General features: G+C 40.8%; 3 protein-coding genes across 3 annotated transcripts; 1 reads left to right on the forward strand and 2 right to left on the reverse strand.

The window, feature by feature from the left end:
* Positions 1–443: 443 nt before the first annotated feature.
* LOC136427235 (phosphotriesterase-related protein-like) lies at positions 444–6,811 on the reverse strand. The gene is made up of 6 exons (XM_066416021.1): positions 6,652–6,811; positions 4,560–4,744; positions 3,583–3,738; positions 2,873–3,037; positions 1,855–2,072; positions 444–1,325 (listed from the first exon to the last, which is right to left on the reverse strand). Exons 1-6 carry the CDS (start codon positions 6,732–6,734, stop codon positions 1,191–1,193), a joined length of 942 nt encoding a protein of 313 aa, XP_066272118.1. The 5' UTR covers positions 6,735–6,811; the 3' UTR covers positions 444–1,190.
* Positions 6,812–8,074: 1,263 nt separating this feature from the next.
* LOC136427237 (phosphotriesterase-related protein-like) lies at positions 8,075–16,051 on the reverse strand. The gene is made up of 7 exons (XM_066416022.1): positions 15,985–16,051; positions 12,943–13,108; positions 11,673–11,857; positions 10,698–10,853; positions 10,060–10,224; positions 9,001–9,215; positions 8,075–8,499 (listed from the first exon to the last, which is right to left on the reverse strand). The coding sequence occupies exons 1-7, from the start codon at positions 16,016–16,018 to the stop codon at positions 8,365–8,367; spliced, it is 1,056 nt and encodes a 351-aa protein (XP_066272119.1). The 5' UTR covers positions 16,019–16,051; the 3' UTR covers positions 8,075–8,364.
* Positions 16,052–16,857: 806 nt separating this feature from the next.
* LOC136426551 (solute carrier family 2, facilitated glucose transporter member 12-like) lies at positions 16,858–26,646 on the forward strand. Its single transcript, XM_066415215.1, has 15 exons — positions 16,858–16,900; positions 17,567–17,651; positions 18,115–18,200; positions 18,429–18,545; positions 18,936–19,042; positions 19,964–20,047; positions 20,415–20,518; positions 21,285–21,393; positions 21,680–21,763; positions 22,460–22,546; positions 22,890–23,000; positions 23,602–24,130; positions 24,717–24,839; positions 25,561–25,693; positions 26,446–26,646. The coding sequence occupies exons 1-15, from the start codon at positions 16,858–16,860 to the stop codon at positions 26,573–26,575; spliced, it is 1,932 nt and encodes a 643-aa protein (XP_066271312.1). The 3' UTR covers positions 26,576–26,646.
* The last annotated feature ends 640 nt before the right edge of the window (positions 26,647–27,286 follow it).

Raw genomic sequence — 27,286 nt, forward strand, 5'->3', positions numbered from 1 at the left:
GGTACTGATACGTTAGTCCATTGGACCTGACCGTGATACTGATACGTTAGTCCATTGGACTCGACTATGGTACTGATATGTTAGTCCATTGGACCTGACCGTGGTACTGATATGTTAGTCCATTGGGCCCGACTGTGGTACTGATACGTTAGTCCATTGGACCTGACTATGGTACTGATATGTTAGTCTATTGTACCTGACTGTGGTACTGATATGTTAGTCTATTGGGCCTGACTATGGTACTGACATGTTAGTCCATTGGACCTGACTATGGTACTGATACGTTAGTCCATTGGACCTGACTATGGTACTGATAGGTTAGTCTATTGTACCTGACTGTGGTACTGATATGTTAGTTCATGCGACCTGGCTGTGGTACTGATATATTTGTAGTCCATTGGGGCCAAAGAGATACATTTCTAAAAATCCAGCACTCTAGTACATTAAGATTGAAGTATTTATTATTCAACATATATAAGAATTCTTGCCGTACTTTTGTCGTACAATTAAGTTCTTCCGTCAAAGTTTAAGTAGTCATATGATAGACACATTGGCTAATTTCTTCCGCATATTGCAAATTTGATCGTATCACTATATAAGGTAAATCGATCTGATTATCAAAGTGCAGTTCATAGAATACTCTCATCATTGATTATGTAAAGTACATCCTTTTGGAAATCTAGAAATATCAATTCCCACCTAATTTCATATGCCATGATTAAAAAATTAGTCATGACAAAATAACAGAATTTCCTCATTGATGTATAGTCTGCATCTTCATTATGATATAAATTTCTTTCTACGTCACATGTCATGTCACATTAATGTGTTGCTGATCCTTAAGTTTATAACGTCCAAACAGTTTGCTGCTGTAGTTCATTGGAATGTGAGCCAGTTCCATAGGCACAATACTTGCAGTAATGCTCTCTGTTCTTCGCACATACTTATGACTAGCCTTAAGATTGTGGACACCCCTATGTTCCGACGCCCCTATGTTATGACATATCTATGTTAAGGTTTGTCAGAACATAGGGATGTCACAGATTAAAATTGGCTTCGGCCATATAAAAAGCAATGATCATTGCACTGGAACTTCAAATAGAAGTGAAAGCAAGTTGTTTGGTTCTTCACTAGAAGTCTCAGCATGTTGTTTTGTTCTTCACTTGAAGCGAAAGCTTGTTGTTTGTTCTTCACTTGAATGTGAGCCAGTTGCTGGGGTTGTGGATGAGCATCTTGTCCACCTGGTCCTGTGAGATCCCCCTGGCCAGCATCATGGGCACCACGTTCAGCAGGATGTGGGAGTAGCCGTGGCCGCCGTAGTGCATCTGACGTTAATACAACACACACAGTTTTTTAACATTCCATTAAAGTGTTTATTACACCACCAATGCAGGGCTGTCTCTAGGACCCGTCCCTTCATTCTGGGACAGAAATTTGCTTCGTGGTACAGACAAAAAAATTCACCCTGTCTGTCCCCAAAAATCTGAATCTTATGACACAGAATTGTATTTTCGTAAGTTTAAAATGACAGTTTTAACAACAAAGATCAACAAATGGGCTTCTAAAGTTACCAATGAGTGGGAAACACAACAATTTAAAGCTGGAGACAGCCCAGCACCTATGACAACAAAGTACAACAATTCTTGATAACATTCTACCCTATCAATTATTATTCAAGGAAGATAGATGTTTGCGCAAAATATACACACTTCTGATCTTATTGAACAAATCTTGATTCATGCCTCAAAGTAATCAACCTCAAGTTCTTCAATGGGGTCACAGTGAGAACTACAGGGACACTCAGGTACTACTGGTACATTTTCCTAATGCCTAGTAACAGGCAAAACATCTCACCAATCTGTGCTTTGTGTGGACATCATGCGCAATCACTACACAGTCCTCGTAACCATTGTCCAGCACATGTTTGATCATCTGTATCCTCTGAGCGTCGCTGGGCATGTCGATATTCGTCACATGCGCGTAGTAGGATACCTCTATCCCAAACAGGTCCCACTCCATGTAGGACCCCAGCTTGGCAAACTCAGACAGCTCGCCTTTGTCAGAGATAGTTCCTGTGGAAAGAAACAAATTAGGATGTTAAGTTTTATTCTATACTTCTACTTTGTATTATGTTTACAAATTCTTGCCATACTTTGTACCATATACCATTGTCGTGCAATAAAGTTCTTCTATAACAAGTAACACTGTTCTTAGGCTTCAGGCCATACGTATTGAATTGATTCTTCTCAATTGTTATAATGAAATCATCATAATTTGAATAGAATAGACTAACAGATGCTTCGAAGGCTTATAACACTTTTTCATGTCACTTTGAGTCTCAAAGCCATGACTAAAAAGTGATACTCTTGTCTCGAGTCTAGTGAGGCACATTTCACATACATGTATGGTTACACGTGATTATTTCAGATCCCAGTGGACCAAGAAAGAATCTTGGTTACAGATAAGATGTCAGTTTGGTTGGTGTCTCACCAGCTTTTTTATTTCTATTTTTTTGGTGGAAAGGAAGGATGAGTTGATTTATATATCACTGAATAGACGGATAGATAAATCAATAAACTGATTTGATTTGATAGAATAACAGATGCCACAGAAGCTAAAAACACAATCACTTTTTTGCAAGCTACTCTAAGTGTCAGTGGGAAAGCCATGATGAAAAAGTAATAGTCTTGCTTGCAATGTCTCAAGTCTAGTGATGCACATTTCACGTACTGTCGAGATGAGAAATGACGGCCCCCCCAGCCTCCAATTTTGATTTCTCAACGGTTGCTCAACAATCACTGTACATTGGAAAAGAGGCCTTACCAAACAATCTTTAAATTAAAAAAGAAGAAGAAGAAGAAAAAGAACGTACTGTCGAGATGAGACATGACAGTCCTGCTGATGTCGCCCCCGGCCTCTGCCAGGATGCGGATGACCTCTGCCGGCGCCTGTTTGTTCCGCCCGGGGTGGATGATGACGGGGCAGCCCAGCTGGGTCTGAGCTGCAGCTGTGGCCTGAAGAACCTTCTTCTCAGTTGCTATGGAGACAAGAGATAATAAGGTGAGTTAGAATCCTTCCCCTTGCTTTTTGGTGTATAGGGGAAGTGCACATTTCCATTTTATTTTTGTGCAATCATAGCAACCTTATCTTAATGTCTATTAACATAACTGTGCTGAGTCACATGTTATAGCTCAAAATTTACGTCTAAAGAGATCTCAAACACAGCTTCTGCCAGTACATTGCACTCCTCCATATCTAAACTGTCCATACCAGGGGGATGCTGCACTTGAGATCTCTTGAGCACACTGGTTTCCATGTGGTGGATACGCGTATACTGTATTTCACTTTATCTTCACGGTAGCAAAATTTTACGGTGTAAGGAAAATGGACATTTTCACTGAACTGTAACTTCGCAGAATGGATGTGTGAAGGAATCATAAATAATCACAACTGGTATTTAACGATGATGATAACTTCACGATACAGAGGTGACAGTGAAAACAGTGAACATAAAGTTACAGGTAAAGAAACAAGAATTACAGTCATCATGTAACCCAGTAGATAAACGTTGACGGAGATCACCTGTTATCGGCCAGGACGTTCCAATCTCCCCAATCACCCCACACCTGATGCTTGTCCCAGCAGCCCCCTGGGTGATGTCTTGGACCATGGTAGAAACCAGCTGCTCCTGACTTGCACTGTGTACCTCTGGTGGGAGGGACGAATCCACATAATAACCTGCGAAAAATGTATCAATTTGATATAATTTGTTTGATACAATGATATACTTATTGTTGTTGTTCACCTTGTAGTTCCTAGTGGCACATAGGTTAGCATGTTTCTCTGCCGTATTATTACAGGGAGGGGTTGCTAGCCCTTCCCCTTAAACGTGCTTGAGGCACCTCCATCTTACGTCCCTTTCGAAAGATGGTGCAGCCCCAAACAAGATACCCTTCCCAGGATTGAACCAGGGTCTCCCAGTTACCTATTAAATGGAACCAGGAGCTCAACTGTGAGGCTGCTACCAGTAATGAGCTACAGTGACATCCCCTTTGGTATAAACTACAGCATACAAAAATCAAACTGATGACCGATGTTGTAGGAATACAGTCTTGCTGTCATTGAAACTGCTTATAAAAGTGATAGTGAACAGTAAACAGAGCAGCTGGTTCAGAAACAGATAGTGTAGCTTGATATAATGTACTTTTGTGAAGCAAAAGGTGCTAACTCATTGTGATTATATACATGTACAACATTTGCATTATTTGCTTTCCAGTCGGGCTGCAAATACGCTGCTGTGTTCAAAGTGACTTCATCAAAGTAATCAACATTTAATGCAATTATGTACCTGGCAGCAAGAATCAAGAGCTGGAAGTATGATCTTGGTTGGTTTGATGTTAAATAACATCAGAATGGTGAATATACAGTGTAATGTCTACGTTCAATGAATAATATAATCATTGTTGAATATAATCGGAAAATGTTGTACATTGGTGTCATTGGTCTCATAAACATTTTAAGCATTTTACCTATTTTATCATTTTGCTAGATATCATTACCTGCACCAGCAATGATGTTCACTCCTGTTTTTTCAGCCATGGTTTTTAACATCCCCACATTGTTACTGATGCCCAGAGTGGTACATTCCACCATGGAGGAACCACCATGTTGTTTGAAGAACTTCAGCTCTTCTATCACATGTTGCTCCTCCCCATGCAAGGTTAGGTTGGGAGTATAGGAGTATCTGACACACAAAAATGTTAGCACTTATCAATGGTATGATAAATCTTACATAAAACGTTGAAAGAAAAACAAATAAAAAAAGGACAAAGACCAAGCTATAAATATAATGTTGTCAAAATTTTTTCCTCAATAAATTTGTAATCACATCTCTTTGTCTCAACAGAGGTGTAATAGGATCTTAATATTCTTATTTTATACTCCCCACTCTGAAACTGAGTTAAACTATACAATTTTCTGCACCAAGTACTACATGTACTTTCAGAACATTTTCTCAACAAATTATACATGTAGTCCTTTTACATGAACAGCTAAACAACAAATTCTCAAGAATGAAATACTGTGGAATTTTGGACCATTATCAATATTTCTATTAAGCTTTGACCAGTAGTTTAAAGAACAAAACCACTTTTCACATAACAAAAAAATGAAGAGCTATGAGGGGTATGAATAATTTTCCTATTAACTGTATATCATTTCATAAGAAAAATTAGCAAGCACTTGAGATGAAATACAGTGATTCAAACTTTGTCTCAGCAAGCACTCAAAGCACTGAGGAAAGAATGGTTAATGACTGAGGGTGGTTGCTCCAGACAAGAGGGTCTTAATGATATTGGATAGTGCTTTTTAATGTAGTCTATGACTGGAGGTGGTTGGCTATGCCAGGTGGTTGCCCAACCAGGTTTGACTGTACCAGCATCCAGCAACCTCAAGACAATACCATCATCATCATCATCATCTGGTATTGAAGGTCTCAGGGATGTTCATGACTAGGTGTGGGTACCGGTACATAAAATTCAGGTCCAGCCCAGGTCCAGAGTGTCAGCTCCAGGTCCGGACCTGTACCTGTACCTGTACCTATACCTGATTATAGTAGTGTCGCAGTACATCATATTTTGGAGAGCGAGACACATGTAAAAGTCTCCAAACGTCATGTGTGGAAGGATATAATTTCTTAGGTTTGCACTTTGTCTCAAAATTATAACTATATTCTCCTCGCCATCTGTTTTCTAGATATGATTCACAGCTAATGTCTTCGAAAACGACTCGTTAAATCTGCTGTTTTGTATTTTCTTACACCATTTATGTGGCCGCCTGCTGGTAGCCTGGTACAATGTACTATGAATTTTCTAATCGGTCCATAGGCCGGTCCACTGATTTTTTACTGACCGTTTTTTTTTTACAAGTCCATTAAGAAATACCGGTTTTGTACCGGTACACGGTACCGGTACCCACCCCTATTCATGACCCTTCTCTACCAGCCCTTCTTTCCCATCTTAGCTGTGGGCAAGCCTTCCAGAGTACAGCACGAACCCTCATACAGTTGATGTAGATAGGTTGTGTGTAGTCTACCTATACTTGTATGCCCATGTACATGTATTACATATACCAGGACTACATACATCAACTGTGTGATAATGCAGACTGTACTCTGGAAGAACTGCCCAGAGCAATGGAGGATACGGAGGGCTTGAGGAGGAGGGTGATGAATATCTGTGACACTTTGTGGGGTCGTGTGGCGCATCGGCAGAGCGTTCGGCTCAGAACCAAGAGGTCCCGAGTTCGAATCCTGTCGAGTCACCGATCTTGTGCCCTTGGGAAAGGCACTTTACAAGACTTTCCTCACTCCACCCAGGTGTAAATGGGTACCTGACTTCGGTTGGGGAAGGTCGTATTGAGGTCACCTGGTGGCGCCAAATGGCAGCCGCCCAGACCCTTCCACAAAATCCACAAAATCCACAAAATGCAAGTGTGGCTAGATTAGGTATATGTTGTATATTATGTAAAACATACATGTAAACCCTGCATCAATTCAGCGCTAAAAAGACTGCCATTGCGGGTAATTTCTGACCAATAAAAACCACTTCCACGACCAGATGATGATGATGATACTAGCATCAAGCAACTTACGGGAACTGCCTGATGAATCCTAGGTTCTGCATGTTGAACGGCAGGCTTTTCAGGTTGGGGAGGAAAGAGGGGCAGGTGGGCATCCCCAGGGGAGAGGCATCGCACCACAGATGCTCGTGGGTCAGGGTTCGACCCAGCTGAGAGGGGTCAATGCACCCAATGACTGGAACATACAAAAGGGAATAAGTTCTGATAAAGTTTATGGCAAATTCTTACCCAAAGGCTAATTGCAAGTAATAGGAAAAAGGCAATGAGAATCAATTGCAATATCACATGACTACTCTAGCCTAAATGCTTGTTGGGTTTAACCAAGGAGGTTCAAATTTAAACCTTCTTTTTCTGAATAGTGGAAGACGAAAGATACCACTTTTTCTGTAACGTGTGAGTTGAGATGTTAAAATTTGAGTAGTAGTCTTCTTGTCTGTAAATCTGGTGCCTTCTTTAAAGAGCTCCATCTTACGTGATCATAGATGGGATGGATTGAAATTAAATACATTTTGTCTTTCACCATATTTGACATACAGTATTTACAAATAGTGGAGAAGACAGAAGAGACTCAGGGGCTATAATAGGTTTGGGTACCAGGCTACAAACCAAATGGTGATGCACATGTGCCCCCCCCCCTCCACGCACACACACACACACACACACGCACCACATACACACAAGTACAGAGATACGGTAAAGCATAATGAGTATTTTGATCCAGAGAGTACACCATCATAGCATACACATAGCTAAACTTCAGATCTATAAATTAATGAAAGAACCATATACCTTCACTTATGCACTGAATCTTGAATCTCAATCTTAGCCATACCAAAACACAACCAGGACATTTCATTTGTTCCAAAAAATCTTTTAGCTTTATTCATTGCTTGCTTTGTCATGTTCACAAAGGATACAATTTATACAGGTAAATATTTCAATGATTTGACGGGAACAAATACAATGTTTTACCTAATAGAAGGTAGAATGTTGACAATGTAATGAATACCTGCAATGATTCTGAAGACGTAATTGTCTTTAAATTATTCTCTTTCTTACGTTAACATGATCATAGCTAAGTCACTGCAATAGCTTAGAACAATTGAAAATTTGTAAAGAGGTGGTTATGCATTGAAACTTTTAACTCTAGAACTGGCATCTAAAGATGGAAAGTTCAGAGGAACTCATTTACAAGGGTGTTTTCCTAATCACTAGCAAGACCTGATATCAAGGATTGGCACAATAATAACATCACATAGAGGTATGATATCAACATATAACCTGGCAGTGATGCATTCTGTTCTTGGCACATACTTTTCAGAAATTCGCAGACAGAGCCACCTGGAAACATGGTGTGAAGACTAGCCGACTGATGACAACCCGTGTCAGGGACACCCGCAGCAGTATAATCAATATTTGATACTGTACATGTATACAGCTACTGCTAGCACTATAACCAATGTTAAAATTGTCCTAAGCAAACATAAAGAGCAACGATCTTTGCACAAGAAGTGAAAGCACGTTGTTTGGTTCTTCACTTGAAGCGACAGCATGTTGTTGTTTGGTTCTTCACTGGCCATGGAATTGAAAGTATTTTGTTTGGTTCTTCACTTGAAAATGAGCCAGTTGCTGGGATTGTGGATGAGCATCTTGTCTCAGCCATATAAAAACAATGATCTTTGCACCAGAAATTCAAGTAGAAGTGTCAGCATGTTGTTGGTTTCTTCACTTGAAGGTGAGCCAGTTGCTGGGGTTGTGGATGAGCATCTTGTCCACCTGGTCCTGTGAGATTCCCCTGGCCAGCATCATGGGCACCACGTTCAGCAGGATGTGGGAGTAGCCGTGGCCGCCGTAGTGCATCTGGAAAAGTCAGATGATTACAAATCATCATTTGTTCAGTCTCAGAAATTGTCAACTAGCATGTATACTCTACAAACGTGTGTAGATCAAAATGTTGTAAGACTAAGCAACATATTAAATCTATCTAATGATATAGTGCTTTGATTCTTACACCAGCACTGGTACTTTGATAAGACTTCTCTATAGATTAATCCTATCAAACATCAAGAATTCATCCAGGCAGAGGACAAAGAGGAAATGTTTCAACTTGCCTTTAATGTTATTTTTAGCCAAAAACAAAATACTGCCAAATCTGTACAAGTGATAATCTCTAAATAAGGACCATCTGGCCAATGTAACCACTTTTTGGTGCTCCCTTGTATAATTTTTCCCATTGATACAAGTACAAGATTCCTGTCTATAGTGACCACCTGTCAATAGATCAGATTTTGTCGCTTCCAAGTGGTCTCCTTGGGCAGTTATGACTGTATCCACATTAAAAGATTGACATTGTCCACATACCAGCCTATGTTTGGTGTATAAGTCGTGTGCGATCACCACACGGTCCTCGTAACCCTCATCCAGCACGTGTTTGATCATCTTGATACGCTGGGCATCGCTGGGCATGTCAAAGTCTCCCAGCTGATAGTACGACACCTCGATCCCAAACAGGTCCAGCTCCATGATGCAGCCAAGCTTTGCAAACTCAGACAGCTCGCCATGATCACAGATCGTTCCTGGATAATAAGAGAAAGGGAGAGGCAGAGTTTAGCATGGTAGCTCATCTGTGTATGAGTAACCATACTAGTCTCATACACAGATGATCATACATTGCCATTGGCCCGGTGTGAGTAACCATAACAGTCTCCAGATTTAAACCCAGGTGAGAATTTCTGGTTGGATCTAAAGAGAGCAGTTGCGGTACATAGACCTTAGAAAATTGCTGAGCTGGAGACAGGCCATTGCCCTCGAGAAATGGGTCAAAATTCCCAAAGAGCACTACCAGAAGCTTGTGACAAGCTATCGTTCAAGTCTACATCATGTCATTGCAGCTTTTAGGTAAATAGGTGTGCTGCACGAAGTACTAAAGACAGACCTTCATGGGGGTTTGAATAATTCTGCAACCTGCTTTTTGTGCAAAAAATGGATCATGAAAAAATCTTGACTTTTGCTGTGATATCATATTGTAATAACATATCTATTCATCAGTTATGTGATTTAGTAATATTCTGCAGTTGTAATGTTCCTCAATTTGCCAAAGTGTCCAAAATGCAAGGGGGTTGAATAATTTTGCATGCAGCTGTAATCTTCCACCGTTCGTGACAGAGAGGACAGACGCTATGTACAGTATTTTCAGTTTAATTGTACCGGGGAAATTCCCTTAGCTCTTTTCGACAAGCACAATGAACAATGGACCACGGCTTAACATCTTGTCCTAAGGACTGCGACCCTTCCTGGTAGTCGGGTGAGCGACACAGCTGGATCAAACCCGGGGCTTCTAGTTCCAGAGACAAGATCGCTAACCACTGGACTACCCATGCTACAAGAATGATGATAAAGAAAACCACCAAAATAACGTACTGTCGAGATGAGACATGACAGTCCTGCTGATGTCGCCCCCGGCCTCTGCCAGGATGCGGATGACCTCTGCCGGCGCCTGTTTGTTCCGCCCGGGGTGGATGATGACGGGGCAGCCCAGCTGGGTCTGAGCTGCAGCTGTGGCCTGAAGAACCTTCTTCTCCGTTGCTATGGAGACAAAGAAAGATGTTGCAGTCATAGAGAATGATAAAAAAGGTCTCCATATTGCAATGTCAGTCATAAATTAGGTATCGTTGTGTAATATTTTCTTACCATCATATTTTGTTCCTATACACAGTTTCTTGTCATTTTTCAATTTGCAAACAAATCATGTGGTATGGCTGAAGAAATGAATATGATATGATAGTTTTACTAGGGCTACTACTACTGAAGAGTTACATTCACCATCATCGTGCACTGTGAACCTTTTAAATGTGTGTACCTTAGGTTTACACCTTGTTTGCACTAGACGGCAATTGCCGAGCGACCATGCAGTGGTCAAAATTGGAATATGATGCAAGACGTTAAAGTTAAAAGACAATAAAACAAACAAAACGTTAAAAAAATTTGGTCGCCCAGCAGTCACAGCCTCTAATGGAAAGGGTGTGTTAATGATTCGATTATGGCAGTCATATACAAACCTGTGACTGGCCAGGATGTTCCAATCTCTCCAATCACCCCACACCTGATGCTTGTCCCCGCAGCCCCCTGGGTGATGTCTTGGATCATGGTAGAAACCAGCTGTTCCTGAGTTGCACTGTGTACGTCTTGTGGAAGTGCAGCATCTACATAGTAACCTGGGGGAAGAAGAAAACAACACTTATTTTAACTGTAACAGTGGGGTTCAAGTGCCACTAACTGACCAGTCTAACTGGTCCGGACCTTTAAGCCTAGCGGTTATGGCGTGCGGCCTGTGCGCTGGCGGGCCCAATCCCCTGGAGCTAGGAGACTGTGCTACTCACACCTAGTGTTTCACAACCTTCTCCCTACTGCCTATCCTGGTAACCAACGAAACTGGTGCCAAAAGACTACATTAGGAGGTTGAAAGTTAAACAATCAATACAAAGACATTAAGACATTCAAACTCCTCAAAAGAAATATACAGCAATGACAAATCTTGATTGATACACTTGCTATCCTAGATCCTGCATGGAGTGACAGTCTCCTTTTGTTATCTATATTTCTTTTTCACATTATCATTCCCTGGTTTCTCAGTCTTCTGTGAATCAGTGCTATAGTATTCATGAGTTTGGCAAGTTGTACTTTCTTGATTTCATTCCCATATTGGAAATAAAGAATGTGATCTCAGAACAGTTTAGTTCACTGAAGAGCTAATCTTCCACTGGTGGTGACAGAGAAGACAGACACTATATACAGGTCAGTTCATTGTACTGGGTAAATTCCCCTAGCTCTTTTCCATTGTACAATGAACAGTAAACCACAGCGTAACTTGATGTCCTTAGAACTGCAACCTTTTCCAGTAGCATGCTTGTCGGTTCAGTGACAGCAGTTGGGATTCAAACTATCAACATTTTGGTCCAGGGGCGTTGTCGCTAACCACTGAACTATGCACGCAACTTGCATACTTAGAGATGGATGTTCTTTCCTATCATTACCTGTTCCAGAGATGATGTTGACCCCAGACTCCTCTGCCATTCTCTTCATCATGTTCATGTCCCTCTCCAGACCCACAATGGTACATTCCACCATGGAGGATCCACCATGCTGTTTAAAGAACTTCAGCTCTTCTATCACATGCTTCTCCTCCCCATACAGAGTCAGGTTGGGCTTGTAGCTCCACCTAGGGTAATAAAAAAATCAATTAGACAAACAACGTATGTTCACCCTGGGTGAAAATACCTGTTGTACGACGTGGGGGTCAATTCACACCCAGGAAAAAAGGTGATGTACATCTTAACGTCGTTGTCGTATGTCCAGACAATTTTCCAAGTGTGTATCGGGTCTTAAACTAGAGAGACTCTTTAACTTAATTTAACTGCCTTGATTATATCAAATGTTTGAAGCTTAGCTAATTATAAGGACAATAATGTATGACAGGGTTTTTTCTAGAAAAACTAAACAAGAGGGAGCACACACATGCAAGGGAGCAAATTCTATGTATTTATGGATGAATTGATTGCTGAGTGAAGGCTGAATGCTGGATATTAAGCTAAAATCTGAATTTGACAAGGGGGCGCTGGGCTGAAACAAGAGGGTGTAGCGCCCCTCTTTCCTGATTTAGATGAACCCGTGTATCAATCAGATAGGTTGTTGATGGCTGTTATATGATCTTCAAGCAATTTTCAAAGACCTTGGATAGTTATCATCAATAGCTGTGGAATTGACCACCTGGATTGGATACACCTTGATTTTCCGTTTCCTAATCACCATTATACAAATAGAGCCAAAAAGCATAGTTTAGACTTACATGTGAGCCATAGTAAAGCCGCAGTACACTACCAGCTACTGACAAAGTAGATCTATCGGTGGTTGCTTTTGCCCTTTGGATACTGTTGTTGCCACTAATAGATCTGCTTGGAGATTACTGACAAAGCATTACGCTTCGTCTCAAGCAAAATCCATTATGCTTCGAGTTTGACTGAAGGAGAAGAAGAGTTAGATGTAAGCAGCTGCATAAGCCTACTAGTAGATGCTGTTATGTGCACCGCCATGTTGGGCCATGGTCATGCTGCAGTATATCATAATGCAAAGCCATGCAACTAGTCTGTATAACGCAAACTCCAGCTTTCCGGGGGTTTATGTCCCCTGGCCGGTTACGGGCGGCTGACTACAAGCGCGATTAAAATCAGGCTAGCCATGCAACTATATCTACAGCAGTTGCTCATACAAAAGCAAAAACACACAAAGCCACAACTGTTGACTTACGGGAACTGCCTGATGAATCCCAGGTTCTCCATTGTGAAGGGTAGGCTGTTCATGTTTGGGAGGAACGAGGGGCAGGGGACGTTAGCCCCCAGGGGGGAGGCATCGATCATGAGGTGCTCATGGGTGAGGGTTCGACCGAGCTGGGAGGGCTCGATAGGTCCCAGAACTGAAAAGCAGAGAGAAGCTCATTAGGAGTATAATGTAACGTGGCAGGTTTTTATGCTGCAATTTGATGAATGGGATTGTTTGGTATAATATTATAAAGATACTGTGCCTATAATACAAAGGTTATAAATAATAGCATACAGATGTTTTCCAGTCTATTCAGTGAGCTTGTATTTCTCAATTCATTGACACCTATAAATCCAAAAAAGGTAGTGCAAAGACAGAAATCACCAGAATGAAAAAATACCTTATAAGCCGAAAAATGTAGTAAATTATTAAATACAAGGCCATGGTGACTACCCACCTTGCAATTGTATTTTCGATGAAAATTGTCACAAAAGGCAAGGCTGTCCGTGCTGTCTTACTGTGGTTGAAATATCAGACCAAATTACATGCTGTACATACTGGTGAAAAATCAAGGTTGCAGTGTTTTTGGTTTGAGACTTGGCCACTTTTAACCTGGAATAAAGGATTGAAAGTCTCCTGAAAGTCTGTCTGTAATGTGAACCAACATTTGAGTGGTGCAACAAATTAAAATGCTGATATTAGTGATAACATTGAAAGTTTGCACTGGAAGAGTCCAAGAGTAGAGTAGAGTAGGGCAACTTTTAGCTTCACCTTTTGCCCGATTTATTTTCACGTTTTGCCCGATTTATTTTCCAAGCAGCTCTCACCTTTTGCCCGATTTATTTTCCAAATAGATCTCACCTTTTGCCCGATTTATTTTCCAAATAGATCTCACCTTTTGCCCGATTTATTTTCCAAGCAGATCTCACCTTTTGCCCGATTTATTTTCCAAGTAGATCTCACCTTTTGCCCGATTTATTTTCACGTTTTGCCCAATTTATTTTCCAAGCAGATCTCACCTTTTGCCCGATTTATTTTCCAAATAGATCTCACCTTTTGCCCGATTTATTTTCCAAGCAGATCTCACCTTTTGCCCGATTTATTTTCCAAGTAGATCTCACCTTTTGCCCGATTTATTTTCCAAATAGATCTCACCTTTTGCCCGATTTATTTTCCAAGCAGCTCTCACCTTTTGCCCAATTTATTTTCCAAATAGATCTCACCTTTTGCCTGATTTATTTTCCAAGTAGATCTCACCTTTTGCCCGATTTATTTTCACGTTTTGCCTGATTTATTTTCCAAATAGATCTCACCTTTTGCCCGATTTATTTTCCAAGTAGATCTCACCTTTTGCCCGATTTATTTTCCAAGTAGATCTCACCTTTTGCCCGATTTTTTTTCACGTTTTGCTCGATTTATTTTCCGAGTAGATCTCACCTTTTGCCCGATTTATTTTCCGAGTAGATCTCACCTTTTGCCCAATTTATTTTCCAAGTAGATCTCACCTTTTGCCCGATTTATTTTCCAAGTAGATCTCACCTTTTGCCCGATTTATTTTCACGTTTTGCCTGATTTATTTTCCAAATAGATCTCACCTTTTGCCCGATTTATTTTCCAAGTAGATCTCACCTTTTGCCCGATTTATTTTCCAAGTAGATCTCACCTTTTGCCCGATTTATTTTCCAAGTAGATCTCACCTTTTGCCCGATTTATTTTCCAAGTAGATCTCACCTTTTGCCCGATTTATTTTCCAAGTAGATCTCACCCTTTGCCCGATTTATTTTCACGTTTTGCCTGATTTATTTTCCAAATAGATCTCACCTTTTGCCCGATTTATTTTCCAAGTAGATCTCACCTTTTGCCCGATTTATTTTCCAAGTAGATCTCACCTTTTGCCCGATTTATTTTCCAAGTAGATCTCACCTTTTGCCCGATTTATTTTCCAAATAGATCTCACCTTTTGCCCGATTTCTTTTCCAAGTAGATCTCACCTTTTGCCCGATTTATTTTCCAAGTAGATCTCACCTTTTGCCCGATTTATTTTCACGTTTTGCCCGATTTATTTTCCGAGTAGATCTCACCTTTTGCCCGATTTATTTTCCGAGTAGATCTCACCTTTTGCCCGATTTATTTTCCGAGTAGATCTCACCTTTTGCCCGATTTATTTTCCAAGTAGATCTCACCTTTTGCCCAATTTATTTTCCAAGTAGGTCTCACCTTTTGCCCGATTTATTTTGTTTTGCCCCATTTATTTTCCAAGTAGATCTCACCTTTTGCCCAATTTATTTTCCAAGTAGATCTCACCTTTTGCCCGATTTCTTTTCCAAGTAGATCTCACCTTTTGCCCGATTTCTTTTCCAAGTAGATCTCACCTTTTGCCTGATTTATTTTCCAAGTAGATCTCACCTTTTGCCCGATTTATTTTCCAAGCAGATCTCTACGTACGTATTGTTTGGTCCACGGATACCACCGTAGGATCTGCTTGGAGATCATGATCACTATTTGCCCGCGGGTTGACCCCAAGTCAGTGTCAAAAGTTCACACTGCCACGCCCCCTTGTCATGGCATGCATGGGGAACTTTGAACTCAGACAAACAACCTGAAAATCCAGCTTGCAACGTTACAGCGAGATAGAACACACAGTGGGCACACAATTTACTTTACAGACAGGAGCTGAAGCCATACGGCTGAAGTCTCACTCTGAAATTTAGCGACCGGTCGTCCTACTTTTCAACTCAAGGCCGCTGAGCCATGTGACCGAGGGCATGCCAACGATCACAACATGTGGCATATGGCTAATCTCCAAGCAGATCCACACCGGGCGCGAAAATCGTAGTATGACTGGACCTTCTCTGGCTAGCATACTACGATTTTCGCGCCCGGTGTGGATCTGCTTGGAGATTAGCATATGGCCTCTAGGCCAAACCATACAGCATCCACACAGATGGCAGTAGACTTGTCCACAGCAGTCCTTAGACGCACGGAGGTGTTACGATAGAACCTGTCGCTTCGTCGCCGCCGTTTTCTTACCTGTTTGCACTTTTCCCTTCAAATCAGCCGCCATCCTTTAGACTGTGCTTGGTTAGTCTGGTAAGTTACCACGTTACGTTAGAGCTTGCCTTTGCACCCGGCACCAAAGCTAGTCTCAACCAGACTAAACCACGCCGGCTATAGGGAGAATATTTGCCAGGGGAGGTTGGCAACCGGGGGGTTTCATTTGCAGTTTCATCCCCCGCGGAGGAAATATCAACTTTACCGTGGACTGACTCTACTGGCATCCTTTTTTGCCGAATTCTACGATCCAGACCCCGTAGGAAGGCCTGGTGGAGGCTATTGCCGTAAAGTTAGCTAGCTGTCGTAAAATCAGACAGATTGGGCGACTCGATTCTGTATAGGGGTCTACATAATATTAAAACGTCTACGAACGCAGAACATATTCTATTTCAATATCTAAATTATCACAAAATAAAATCTAAGATATCTTTTTACTTAATGTTCATAGGTCTTTCTTTTGTACGAATCAAAGATACATAAAATAAAAGTTTTTAAGAGTTCCTTCCTCAAAGATTAATGGTAAAGCCCTTCATCGTGGGAAAAATAAATGATTAACCTTTGACCCTTTGAGCTTCGAGAGCAATGATCACAGCAGATGATCATGATCTTCAAGTAGTATGCACACAAGGATTTCTTGAAGTTAGAGGAAGGGAAGAGGTAGTCGATCGTTCGCTTCATGACTCAATTGTCTTGTACAAGTGCTCAGTGTCCAATGAGCGAGTCTGAAGCAGTGATCAGATTAAATTCCCAAAGTAAACACTGTCTTCACGGTCCAGCTGATTTTGACGTGCCAGTTCCCACCGAACGGTACTTGAGTTTCCAGCCTAACCCTGTGCACTGAGGATTGACATGGCGAGTCAAGAATCTTCGTTAGTGGAGTCCTCCATTCAAGGTATGTCATGACATTTGTGAATTGAAACAGCTCAGATTTGGATGACCCTTAATTAAGCCTAGTTAAAGTCCCTTAAGTCAACAACCGAGGATAATAGTATGGGATCAAGGAGGTTCTTTAATAAGATCAGTACCTCATTGGGTGCTTTTGGATATGTTGAAAATTAGCTGGACATTCACAATTTATTTCTATCAAAAGACTGGTATGACAGCTCTTTAATGTAAAAAGCACTGTTGTGATTCTTTCATATGTTACTATTTAAATTGTATTACCATATTGACTTGAGTCAGATAGTTCACAAGAAATTGATGAAAAGCTACTTAATTGTAACCTAATTTTAGTATCATTGTCAGTCCGTCAGCTTATCTTGATCTTGATGAATACTGTAGAAATCCTTTATTTTCGTGGGGACTTTGAATACTGAATAGCGACCTATACTGGAACCGGAGTTCCTACCTGGCTGAATTAACTCTACTCTACTCTACTCATAATTTTGAAAGTACAGTTCTTAGTAATACATGTACACTGCAAACCTGTTTTTGCGGTGTCATAAATTCTCTATGCTGTGGTCACTGCCAAAACTATGAAAATGAAACCGCCACAAACATTTCAATATTTACTGAGAAACATAATTATATTTTATGTATGTTGGATTTTACCTTGCAGGCCTCTTGAGTGACATGGACACCACAGAAGATAAAGACGGGGAGGTTATAGAAATGGAGGACTTACAGGACAGGCAGGAGAACAGGTGAAGAGGATGATAAACACTATAAAATGAACAGTATAAATACATTCATTGAAGTATGACTCAACCACACTACTTCAACTGAATATTAATCGAAGAACCAAGGCTCATGTTTTAAGAGTCACAAAACAACACTTGAACAGTAAGTTAAGAGGTGAGCACTCTACTCCAGCAATAGATCGGCTTTGTGATGGAACAACTTTAGATATCCCAGTATGTTGTGGCGGTACCAAATGTAAACACTTTCAAAACACGACTGGATTTATAAGCATATGAAAAGGTATCCAGTGGCTCTGAATAACCTGCAATAAAAACTCCTTTTGCCAGTTGGATACGGTCTTTGCAACCATTAGATCTGCTTGGAGATTATGGATAACCCACAAAAATGAACAATAAACAGTGTGCCTTACATACAATGTGCCTACCCAAATGATGATAATGAAATGTGTCCTTCGTGTTTTCACAGGACTTATGATGGCATCACTACAGGTTATGTCCTGCTGGCTTCTGTCATGGCTGCTTTGGGAGGAGTACTGTTTGGATATGACATAGGTAAGTGTAGGTTTGATACTCATATCTTATGATAGTATAAGGTACATGCTTTAATGATATATCATCAGCTGAACTCATGTTTTCACACTTTTGTTGATAGGTTTACATTAGCTTTATGCAAGTCACCCTTGCTGTTCATTATAGGCCTTTGTTGCAGAAGGGACAATATGTTTCATTTCTCTGCAATAAGCAGCAACTCAGTATGTTTACTTGTCGTCTTTTGGATAGGGATTGTATCAGGCGCCCTCCTGCAGCTACGGGAAGAACTGCAGCTGGGTTGTCTTCAGCAGGAGATGGTGGTCAGCTCCATGCTCATGGGCGCTGTGATTGGTTCACTCACTGGGGGTAAGGACCAATCACACGCTTTCTTTGATCTAACTTTTGTTGGTGAAGAGCAGGCCGGGCAGCTTGTGGGAACAAAGAATATCATACAAAAAAACAACAAAAGACATAAGTCCTAACCATGAATTGTGTATTTTCTTGATATGTCTTTTTAATTTTCATTTTCGCAAACAGCCTTGCCGGGCCCGGATTGGAAATGGGACCGTAGCATTAGATGGTGTTTGTCTTTAAAATTAGAAAACTTTGTTTTTTGGAGTCCATTTTGTTTGCATTGGTCAGACCTTGAGGCTTTACTAAAAGGTACTGAAAATGTGAATGTCTAATATTCATGTCATTTCATAGAAACATTCTTACAGGACAGAGAAGGAAATGAACCATATTTTGTTTTCCCAGGATTTATTGTGGACAGATTTGGGCGGAGGTTGGCCATCATTGTGAATGCTGGTGTGTTTGTGTGCGGTGCCATGATCCTCGCGTTGGCACAGTCTTATGCAGTTCTGGTAAGTTAGAGGTTTAACATGGGAATGCATGCTTTGAACAACAGTACTCATTTGCTGCTACAATTATTACTGATGACACTAGTCAAACTTGTACAAGTGACCTCTTAATTTTTATTTTATTTATGTGACCACTTCTTGGTGGTCCCTAAGATCATTTTGGCATTGATACAAGCATTAAGAATCCTGCCCTTAATTGGTGGTCTTCTTGGTCAGTTTTGACTGTTTACACGCTATGCTTTACAGTAACCAGTGGATAGCATATTGGTTCACTCAAATGTGTTTGTCCTTGGTACTTGAAAGTGCTCTACTCAACCCACTTCAAACAAACCCCACTTCTGTCTGGTATTAGTACTAAAAGGCACGCAGCTGGAGCAGGTTATCCTGTCACTGTTGTGTAAATGTAACAGAAACTGTTTACATTATAAAGTTGGAGCCTGTATTTAAGTGCAGAAGAGTGTTTTGCAAACATATTTGTCTCCTACATATAAATGGCAGCTGTCACATGCTTAGATACAGCACTATTCTCCATTGTGTTATTACTATTACTGGAAACATGTTAACTTACAGCATGTACTGTAATTCTTGTTTCTTTCACTGTAACTTTATATTCACTGTTTTCACGGTCACCTCTGTACCGTGAGCTATCATCACTGTGAAAAAACCTGTTGTTATTATCTATGATTCGTTCACTTGCCGCCATCGTGAAGTTAAAGTTCAGTGAAAATGTCAATTTTCCTTACACCGTGAAATTTTGCTACCATGAAGATAAAGTGAATTACAGTATATGTTTTTATTTTTTAAAGATTTATCTCCATATAGTTTTCCACAAAGCACAAAAATGTCTTCCAGTTTAACCTCCATAAACATGATATTCTGAAAGAATAATGATATTGATAATTCCATGCTGTCATTGTGTTTCAGGTGACAGGGAGGCTGGTTGTAGGGTTTGCAGTGTCCCTGTCTGCCATAGCAGAGTGCATCTATATCTCTGAGATCGCTCCTTCAGTAAGTATCAATGTTGAAAATCTAATAATTTACATTGATTTCATAAACAGTTTTCTTACAAGGTTTCTCATGTTACAAATATCACTACATCTTCATTGGTTTCTACAAAATTCGAAGTAGTAAAGTCAGACTTTTTTGGTCACTATGTACAAACTTTGTTTTCAATTTACCTTGTAACGGACATGACTGTTGATATGTGATGTAATTAGTGTATTTAGTAGTTAGCCAAATTTGCTACAACAGTTTACCCTGGGAAAAAGTAGGAATTAAAATACAGTTTGGAGGGCCTTTTTGGCAGGCCTGATGTCTGTTTTTCCTTGTACAGTTCACAGTTCGCAGTCTAAACTGTGATTCTATAATTTTTCAGAGTAAACGTGGTATGCTGGTGTCCTTAAATGAACTGGGCATCACCCTCGGCATCCTCGTGGCCTACCTGGTCAACTTCCTCTTCATCAGTGTTCCCAATGGATGGTGAGTATGCCTTACTTACCGCCAGTTTCACATTACATGTAGTTGCTGGTTGTTGTACAATAGATGAATTAGAATTTAGCTAAAATCAAGTCCAAATGTCCGCAACAATATTTTCTACACATGCCAGGTGCATGTACCACTGACAGCATTTCACATTAGAGGAGCAAAATGTACCACCAAGGATGGAATGCCTATGTTATATCATGAGCCAACCCACCCTGAGCCTCACTTTGGTGCATGACCTCCAGCTGACCCCGGGAATTCAAAATGGCCGCCATAACTGGAAAGAGGTCTATTGTGCAGTCTTATTAAGATTTTCAACCAGGCTGTGACAGAACCAGCAACTGACAAGGATCTCAAACAACCTTTACAGTAGCAAGACTGAAGCTGAATTTTGTACAACACATGCATGACTACTCCAAGAATCCCCTCAACTTAGAATTTCATAGAATATCCACAGCTTTCAATGCTGATACTGTGCACATAATAGTAGATTTAACCTGGCATCTGGACTCATCAATATGTGTATGATATGATGATGATAGAGATGTCCAGATTTGTAAGACAATAAGATTCCAATTTGTTAAATCTCTGCCTCACCTTACTTACCCCATGGAGTTTGCAAATGAATTGTACAGTTATTGAATGAATTTAAGAAATACTTGTTGTCTCATACCCCAATTCAGCCAGGAAAGGCTGCAATGGTATGTGTGTGCACATATGCATGTTGTGAATAAACCAGTCATCTATCTATCTATCCATTTAGGAGGTGGATGTTTGGGCTGTCCTCCCTGCCTGCCATTGCCCAGGGACTAGGGATGATGTTCCTCCCTCCCAGCCCTAGATACCTCATCATCAATAGACAGGAGGAGAAGGTAAGTTGTTAGGAGGTGTAAGTGATATGCTATCAGGGCTCGAAATTTATTTTGAGGAACCAAACCTAAAACTTGAGGTGCACAGAAAAAAGGTGCACATCATATGATGATATAAAATATCAGGAAAATTACAAGAGAGACGAAAGAGCGCTCTTGTTCAGAGTTGCAGGTAGAAACCAAGGCACTTGATATCAGCATGCATAGTACCAACACAGTTATGAACTTTAAAAAATTGTGATGAACTCAACTTAAACAATTTTAAAAGTAATAAGACTTTTTTTTACAGGCTCAGCAAGTTCTGAGGCAGCTGAGGGGCAGCAGTGTGGATGTGGAGCTGAACAACATCAAAAACTCCCTGCAGACAGAACAGGTAGGAAAAACGTGCTGCTGTGTGGCTGGTAAGAAAATCATTGTGAATTGTACTTCTGATAGTAAATAAGATAGAACATTCATGTTCACACACATACCACACAAAACATCCCCTTGGTGCTGAACACTATTCATACACACCCACACATTACATACATGTACATACACCACACAAAACCTATCCTTGGTGCTGAATACTATCCACACACACATAAACACACCACACAAAACCTGTCCTTGGTGCTTAACACTATCCACACACACACACATAAACACACCACACAGAACCTGTCCTTGGTGCTGAACATTATCCACACACACACCACGTACACACTACACAAACCCAGTCCTTGGTGCTGAACACTATCCGCACACACACACGACACACACACCACACAAGACCCGTCCTTGGTGCTGAACACTATCCACAAACGTACACAGACACAAACCACATGCACACCACACAAAACCTGTCCTTGGTACTGAACGCTGTCCACACTCACTATCCGGTTTATTGCCGGTTGTTCCCATCTCATGAGGGTTAGACGTGCTTGCACATAGATGCTGTGGCTTCAAAACAGACTGACAGTTGCCTCTGTCCTGCAGGTTGAGGAGGTGAAAGTCTTTCCATCATATGCAAGCAATCGTTTGCTTTTTTGTGTGTTTGTGAAAAGTAACTGTTTTTCTGTCTTTGCAGAAACTTGGTGTGTGCGACCTGTTTAAGGCTGCAGGTAACATGAGGGGGAGGATGCTGATTGGCACAGGGATTGTCTTCTTTCAGCAGGTATGTAGAAAGATACTCAAGAGTTACTGTAATTTTTGAAACGTTTGCCGTGGTTTTATTTTTTTTAAGATCCCTTACCATGAAATCAAGACACTGTAAATTATGAAAATGTGTTTTGGATTTCTACTATGTGCTACAGAATCATGATATTAATTCACTGCAAAAATAAATGAATTTGCAGTATACAGTGATATAGCATGTAGCTTGTTGCATAACCTAGTAGTCTGTTAGTAACTTTTTTATGTGTATATCCTCTGTCATATTGATTTTGGTTTGATTATGTTTGTTGGTAAGGTAGTGCCTGAGTTAGATGAATTAATAAAGAATGAAAATGTGTTTCTAGTTCACAGGTCAGCCCAACGTGCTGTACTATGCACCCACGATCTTCCAGCTGGTTGGTTTCCAGAGTAACACAGCTGCCACCCTGGCAACTGTTGGGCTTGGTATTGTGAAGGTGAGAACCAATAACATCCGGATGTTGAGAAAATAACCATACATTGTTTGTATATGTGTGTGACAATGCAAGACAATGAGACTTCAATACCGATCGGAAATATTTCTTAGAAAGAAAATATTTCTTAGAAAGAATGTTGCATGTTGTGCTTCGTCTTTTGAATAACTAATAAATTGCTAGATGCACCAACTGCTAAGTACCAAATAACAGCTCAGAAAGGAACAGTAGTAGTAGTAGTATAAACCTTTATTTTCCTTGGAACAAGAAGTAGTCATGCCTTCAAGTGCCAGAGTTATTAACCCAGGATAGGAGGTGTTCAAAAATGTGTTTTTCACTAGAAGTGTCATACTCATAGAGTAGAACTAGTTGCCAACAAGTACTGTGGGGGCATCCTCATTGAATAGCTTAAACAACGCTTGCAGCTAGATGTGCAAAGGTTAGCTGTGACAGGTCGTTCAGCATAATATAACCAGCTGCTGTTGTACTGTGTGCCTGTGAAGCTGGTGTGTTATGCCAAAGGATGGTTATACCGGCTATTCAGATACATATTGTGTTACTTTATAACATCAAGTTTACAGTATTTTATTTTGTTTTCTCCCAGGTCTTGTCTACTATAGTATCTCTCTGCCTTGTGGACAGATTCGGACGTCGCAAGTTCCTCCTGGCTGGTGCAACCATCATGGCAATAAGTATCCTCATCCTAGGAATCATCACCCACTCATTTCCAGCCAGCAAGTTTAAGAGACCGTGTGAAAGCGGAAACGATACTTTAGGATCCACTCACACTAGAGACGTTTTTCCTGGGAACTTTTTTGAACCCAATTTGCAGTACAGAAATCCTTCTGCAGTCACATCTCCAGTAATAACTGTACCAGGAAGTCATGAGAAGAGCAAGAAGTTGGTCTGGACACCACATGTAGACTTTACCAGGAGATCAGAAGCACATCTTTTTACCACAGAAAAAGTTCTGCAGAAGCGTTCTGACAAAGATTCTAGTGTAGAGTTTGTCCATAATGAGACTGGGTTAGATGGGACAGAGTTTGATGTGATGGTACCAGATGGAGCGAAGGGGATTTCCCTGCTGACGCTGATGGTGTTTGTGGCAGCGTACGCCTTCGGCTTTGGTCCAGGTAAACATGTTACACTCAACAGTTTGTTAAATTTAAGGCTTGATGTGACAGTCTTCTCCTGTTTTTCACAGTTGAATGGCTATTTTGACTATGCATTTGTACGAAGCATGCTATGTTTGAAGGTTTGGTTTTGGTGTGTCTGTTTGTTTGCTTGCTTGTGTGTCTATAGATGTTTGAATGCAGAAGAGTGTCTGGTTTTCATATTCTAGGCATTGTCGATACACTGACAGGAAGTTAGGTCAACGGTCCCTGAAAGGTCCCAGAATAGATTATCTCATTTGCTGTCGCAGGTTTGTTGCTATGTGCATGCCTGTTGCCCTATGAGAGCCAGTGGGAAAAATGCATTGGACAGAGTCAGCTAGAAATTCATGATCAAAAAAGAATAAAACATGAAATTTACAAAAACTCTAAATATTTCACGGAACTATGAGAGCTGTGATTTCTTGTTAACATGTTGTTGTTAATTACCTGTCCTCAGTATCTTGGCTGGTTCTGAATAGAATGAAAAATTAACAAAAACTAAAAACATTTAGTATGAGATATTTTTTATTTCTTGTTAACGTGTTGTTGTTGTTCCTGTCCTCAGTATCTTGGCTGGTGCTGAGTGAGATATTCCCAGTGAATGTGAAGGGCCGTGCTGTAGCCCTCACCACTGTGCTGAACTGGGGAACAAACCTAATCGTGTCCCTGTCCTTCCTAAACCTTGTGGGTAAGTTGAAGCTCTTTACTGTTTAACAGAATTATGCCGACATGTACATGAGACAAATGTGGTGCATGGTAGGTACTGTATTTTATTAAACCGGTGTCCTAATATTTTGAAATGTTGCTTGTCTGGCATGTTACCTCGTTTTGATATTAATTGTTAAGGCAAAGGTCTTTTCGATGGTTGTTGTAGCCTCAGAAACAGAGCATTAGGAAGATCAGCTGAATGATTGAATAAGCAGCCTCGTGCACAAGTACTACAATGTGTCTGTTATTTAGACTCCAAACACTGATATACCATTATGCAATACAAAATAAATAGATTGATTGAGAATTTCAGTCTCTGATAAGAATTTATCCAGTAACAGTTGCTTGATTTGTTTTATACTACGTTATGGTCTAACTATATGTTTAATCTTCATTGACTGATACTGCAATGTTCCCACAGAGTCAGTGGGTCTGCCATATACAATTAAACCTGTACAAGTGGCCACCTCTACCTTAAAACCACCTGGCCAATGTGTCCACTTTTTGATGTTCCCTTAATAGATAATTTTTCCCATTGACACAAACATCAAGAATCGCGTCCACAGTGACCACCTATCCACATAGATCAGATTTGATCAGTCCCCTGAGTGGTCTTCTTGGGTAGGTTTGAATACGAAATGTTCTCGTATGTCTAAGCTTCATTGACTGATACTGCTACTGATACAACAATGTTCCTACAGAGTCGGTGGGGATTTCTGTAGTGTGCCAGGGGTATGCAGTGATGGGTGTGCTTGCTGCTGTCTTCATCCTACTCGTGGTTCCTGAGACCAAGAACAGAACTCTGGAGCAGATCTCTCACGACCTGGAGACCCGGTCAGTCACAAACTATTGTAAATGCAGAAATGTTTGCGGTGGTTTTATGACTATTTCACCGCAAACTTAAAAACATTTTGTCCAGTACTGTATCACTATCAATATGTGACTATAGTACTGCCGCGAACTGAAAACCACTGCAAACACTCCATTTTCCCCATAGCGCAACATAAAAACCATGTGAACTTAAATGCATTTACAGTATACTACTACTCTAACAGCATTTACATTTACACCAGTTAGCGACATGATTTCCCCTGGTTAGATAAATACTTAGATAAACAAACAAACAACAAACAAATGAACAAACTTTCTGGCAGTTTTATTTTGCAGTAAGAAGGTAAAGGAGGTTTTCGTTGTGGATGAAGTTCGTGGTTCAAACAATTATGTAATACAGTAGAAGTACAAAACTCTCATTCTCAGTGTTATGATTTTGCAGTACGAAAACTGCAAAAATAAAGCCACTGCAAACATTTCAAGATTTACAGTATTAAAGGTCATGCTGACTCAAAGACAGATGTATTGGAAGGGGGCAAGACAGAGAGAGAGTGAGCGAGTGAGTGAGTTCATGAACATTGTGTGTGCTTAGTTTGCAACTGATATTAACCCTTTGTCACAACTACCAAATTTGACTTACATGTACATGTACGGTGTACATGTGTTCCAGTTACTACAAATGTACTATATATTAGTTATAACTGTAAAGTGCAAATAGAAGCTTATCTCAAACTACTCTTGTTTCTCCATCTCAGTTCTGTGTGTGGGCGGTTGAACCAGTGGATTGCCTGCTGCCGGGGAGGCCTCAGCAGAAGGAGACACACGTCTGTCAGGATAGAGGACTCCGCCTACAGCCCCATCCACAGGGACTCCATGCACCTTTAGCTCAACTTTACACCACGGATTCCAGGAAAAGCCTGTCAGAGAAAGGACTGAAACTGCACCATACAACAAGCCATGCTCACAGAAGTGGCAGTCTGCCATACAACAGCTGCGGAACAGCTAAAAACTTGAAGGTTAAACCTCCATCATGCATTCAGGACCTTAACACGACTGTGCTACCAACCACTACCCAAAGTAGCATCTAATCGCTGAGTTGTTAGACTAGTGGACATGAGACTGAGGGGTCACAGGTTTGAGTCCAAGCGTTCCTGGCGATACGTGTTCTTGGGAAAGGCACTTTACACGACTCTCCTAACCACCCTGGTGTAAAAATAGGTACATGACTTTGGTTGGGGAGATAAAAGGCAGTGGAAGGAGAGGGATTTGCTCCACCTTCCAGTACCGTGCCCTACAGACAGTGGATAGCATCCCACTACCCCTACGGCCTCAAAAAGGCTATGGGACGACCTTTACCATTACCTGTGCCACTCACCAATCTAGGTTGGCGCTGGTTTGGGAGTAGCCTGGAATCCATCCTATTCTAGCTCTGATCACATCCATATAACTTACGTTGCTTCTTCCGACTGGAATTCGTAGACATCTGGCGCAGACGATGACTAGTAGCCAAACTTGCCGACCAACTCCCAACCAGAAATAACCTTGCGCTTGACTAATTCCCAATGGCTACGTGTGACGGACTGTAAGGCCTTTTCC

This window comes from Branchiostoma lanceolatum, chromosome 2, assembly GCF_035083965.1.
Source record: "Branchiostoma lanceolatum isolate klBraLanc5 chromosome 2, klBraLanc5.hap2, whole genome shotgun sequence".
NCBI classification, from domain to species: Eukaryota; Metazoa; Chordata; class Leptocardii; order Amphioxiformes; family Branchiostomatidae; genus Branchiostoma; species Branchiostoma lanceolatum.

Excerpts from the sequence above, each read along its gene's own strand:
- LOC136427235 (XM_066416021.1), bottom strand. The coding sequence starts at position 6,734 with ATGCCCACCTGCCCCTCTTTCCTCCCCAACCTGAAAAGCCTGCCGTTC. Across the intron at positions 3,739-4,559 it reads GAACATCATTGCTGGTGCAG|GTTATTATGTGGATTCGTCC; the intron begins GTAATGATATCT and ends CATTTTTCGCAG. Across the intron at positions 1,326-1,854 it reads TCCACACAAAGCACAGATTG|ATGCACTACGGCGGCCACGG; the intron begins GTGAGATGTTTT and ends TATTAACGTCAG.
- LOC136426551 (XM_066415215.1), top strand. The coding sequence starts at position 16,858 with ATGGCGAGTCAAGAATCTTCGTTAGTGGAGTCCTCCATTCAAG. Across the intron at positions 24,131-24,716 it reads CGCCTTCGGCTTTGGTCCAG|TATCTTGGCTGGTGCTGAGT; the intron begins GTAAACATGTTA and ends TCCTGTCCTCAG. Across the intron at positions 24,840-25,560 it reads GTCCTTCCTAAACCTTGTGG|AGTCGGTGGGGATTTCTGTA; the intron begins GTAAGTTGAAGC and ends ATGTTCCTACAG.
- LOC136427237 (XM_066416022.1), bottom strand. The coding sequence starts at position 16,018 with ATGGCGGCTGATTTGAAGGGAAAAGTGCAAACAG. Across the intron at positions 11,858-12,942 it reads GGATTCATCAGGCAGTTCCC|GTGGAGCTACAAGCCCAACC; the intron begins GTAAGTCAACAG and ends TTATTACCCTAG. Across the intron at positions 8,500-9,000 it reads TATACACCAAACATAGGCTG|ATGCACTACGGCGGCCACGG; the intron begins GTATGTGGACAA and ends TGACTTTTCCAG.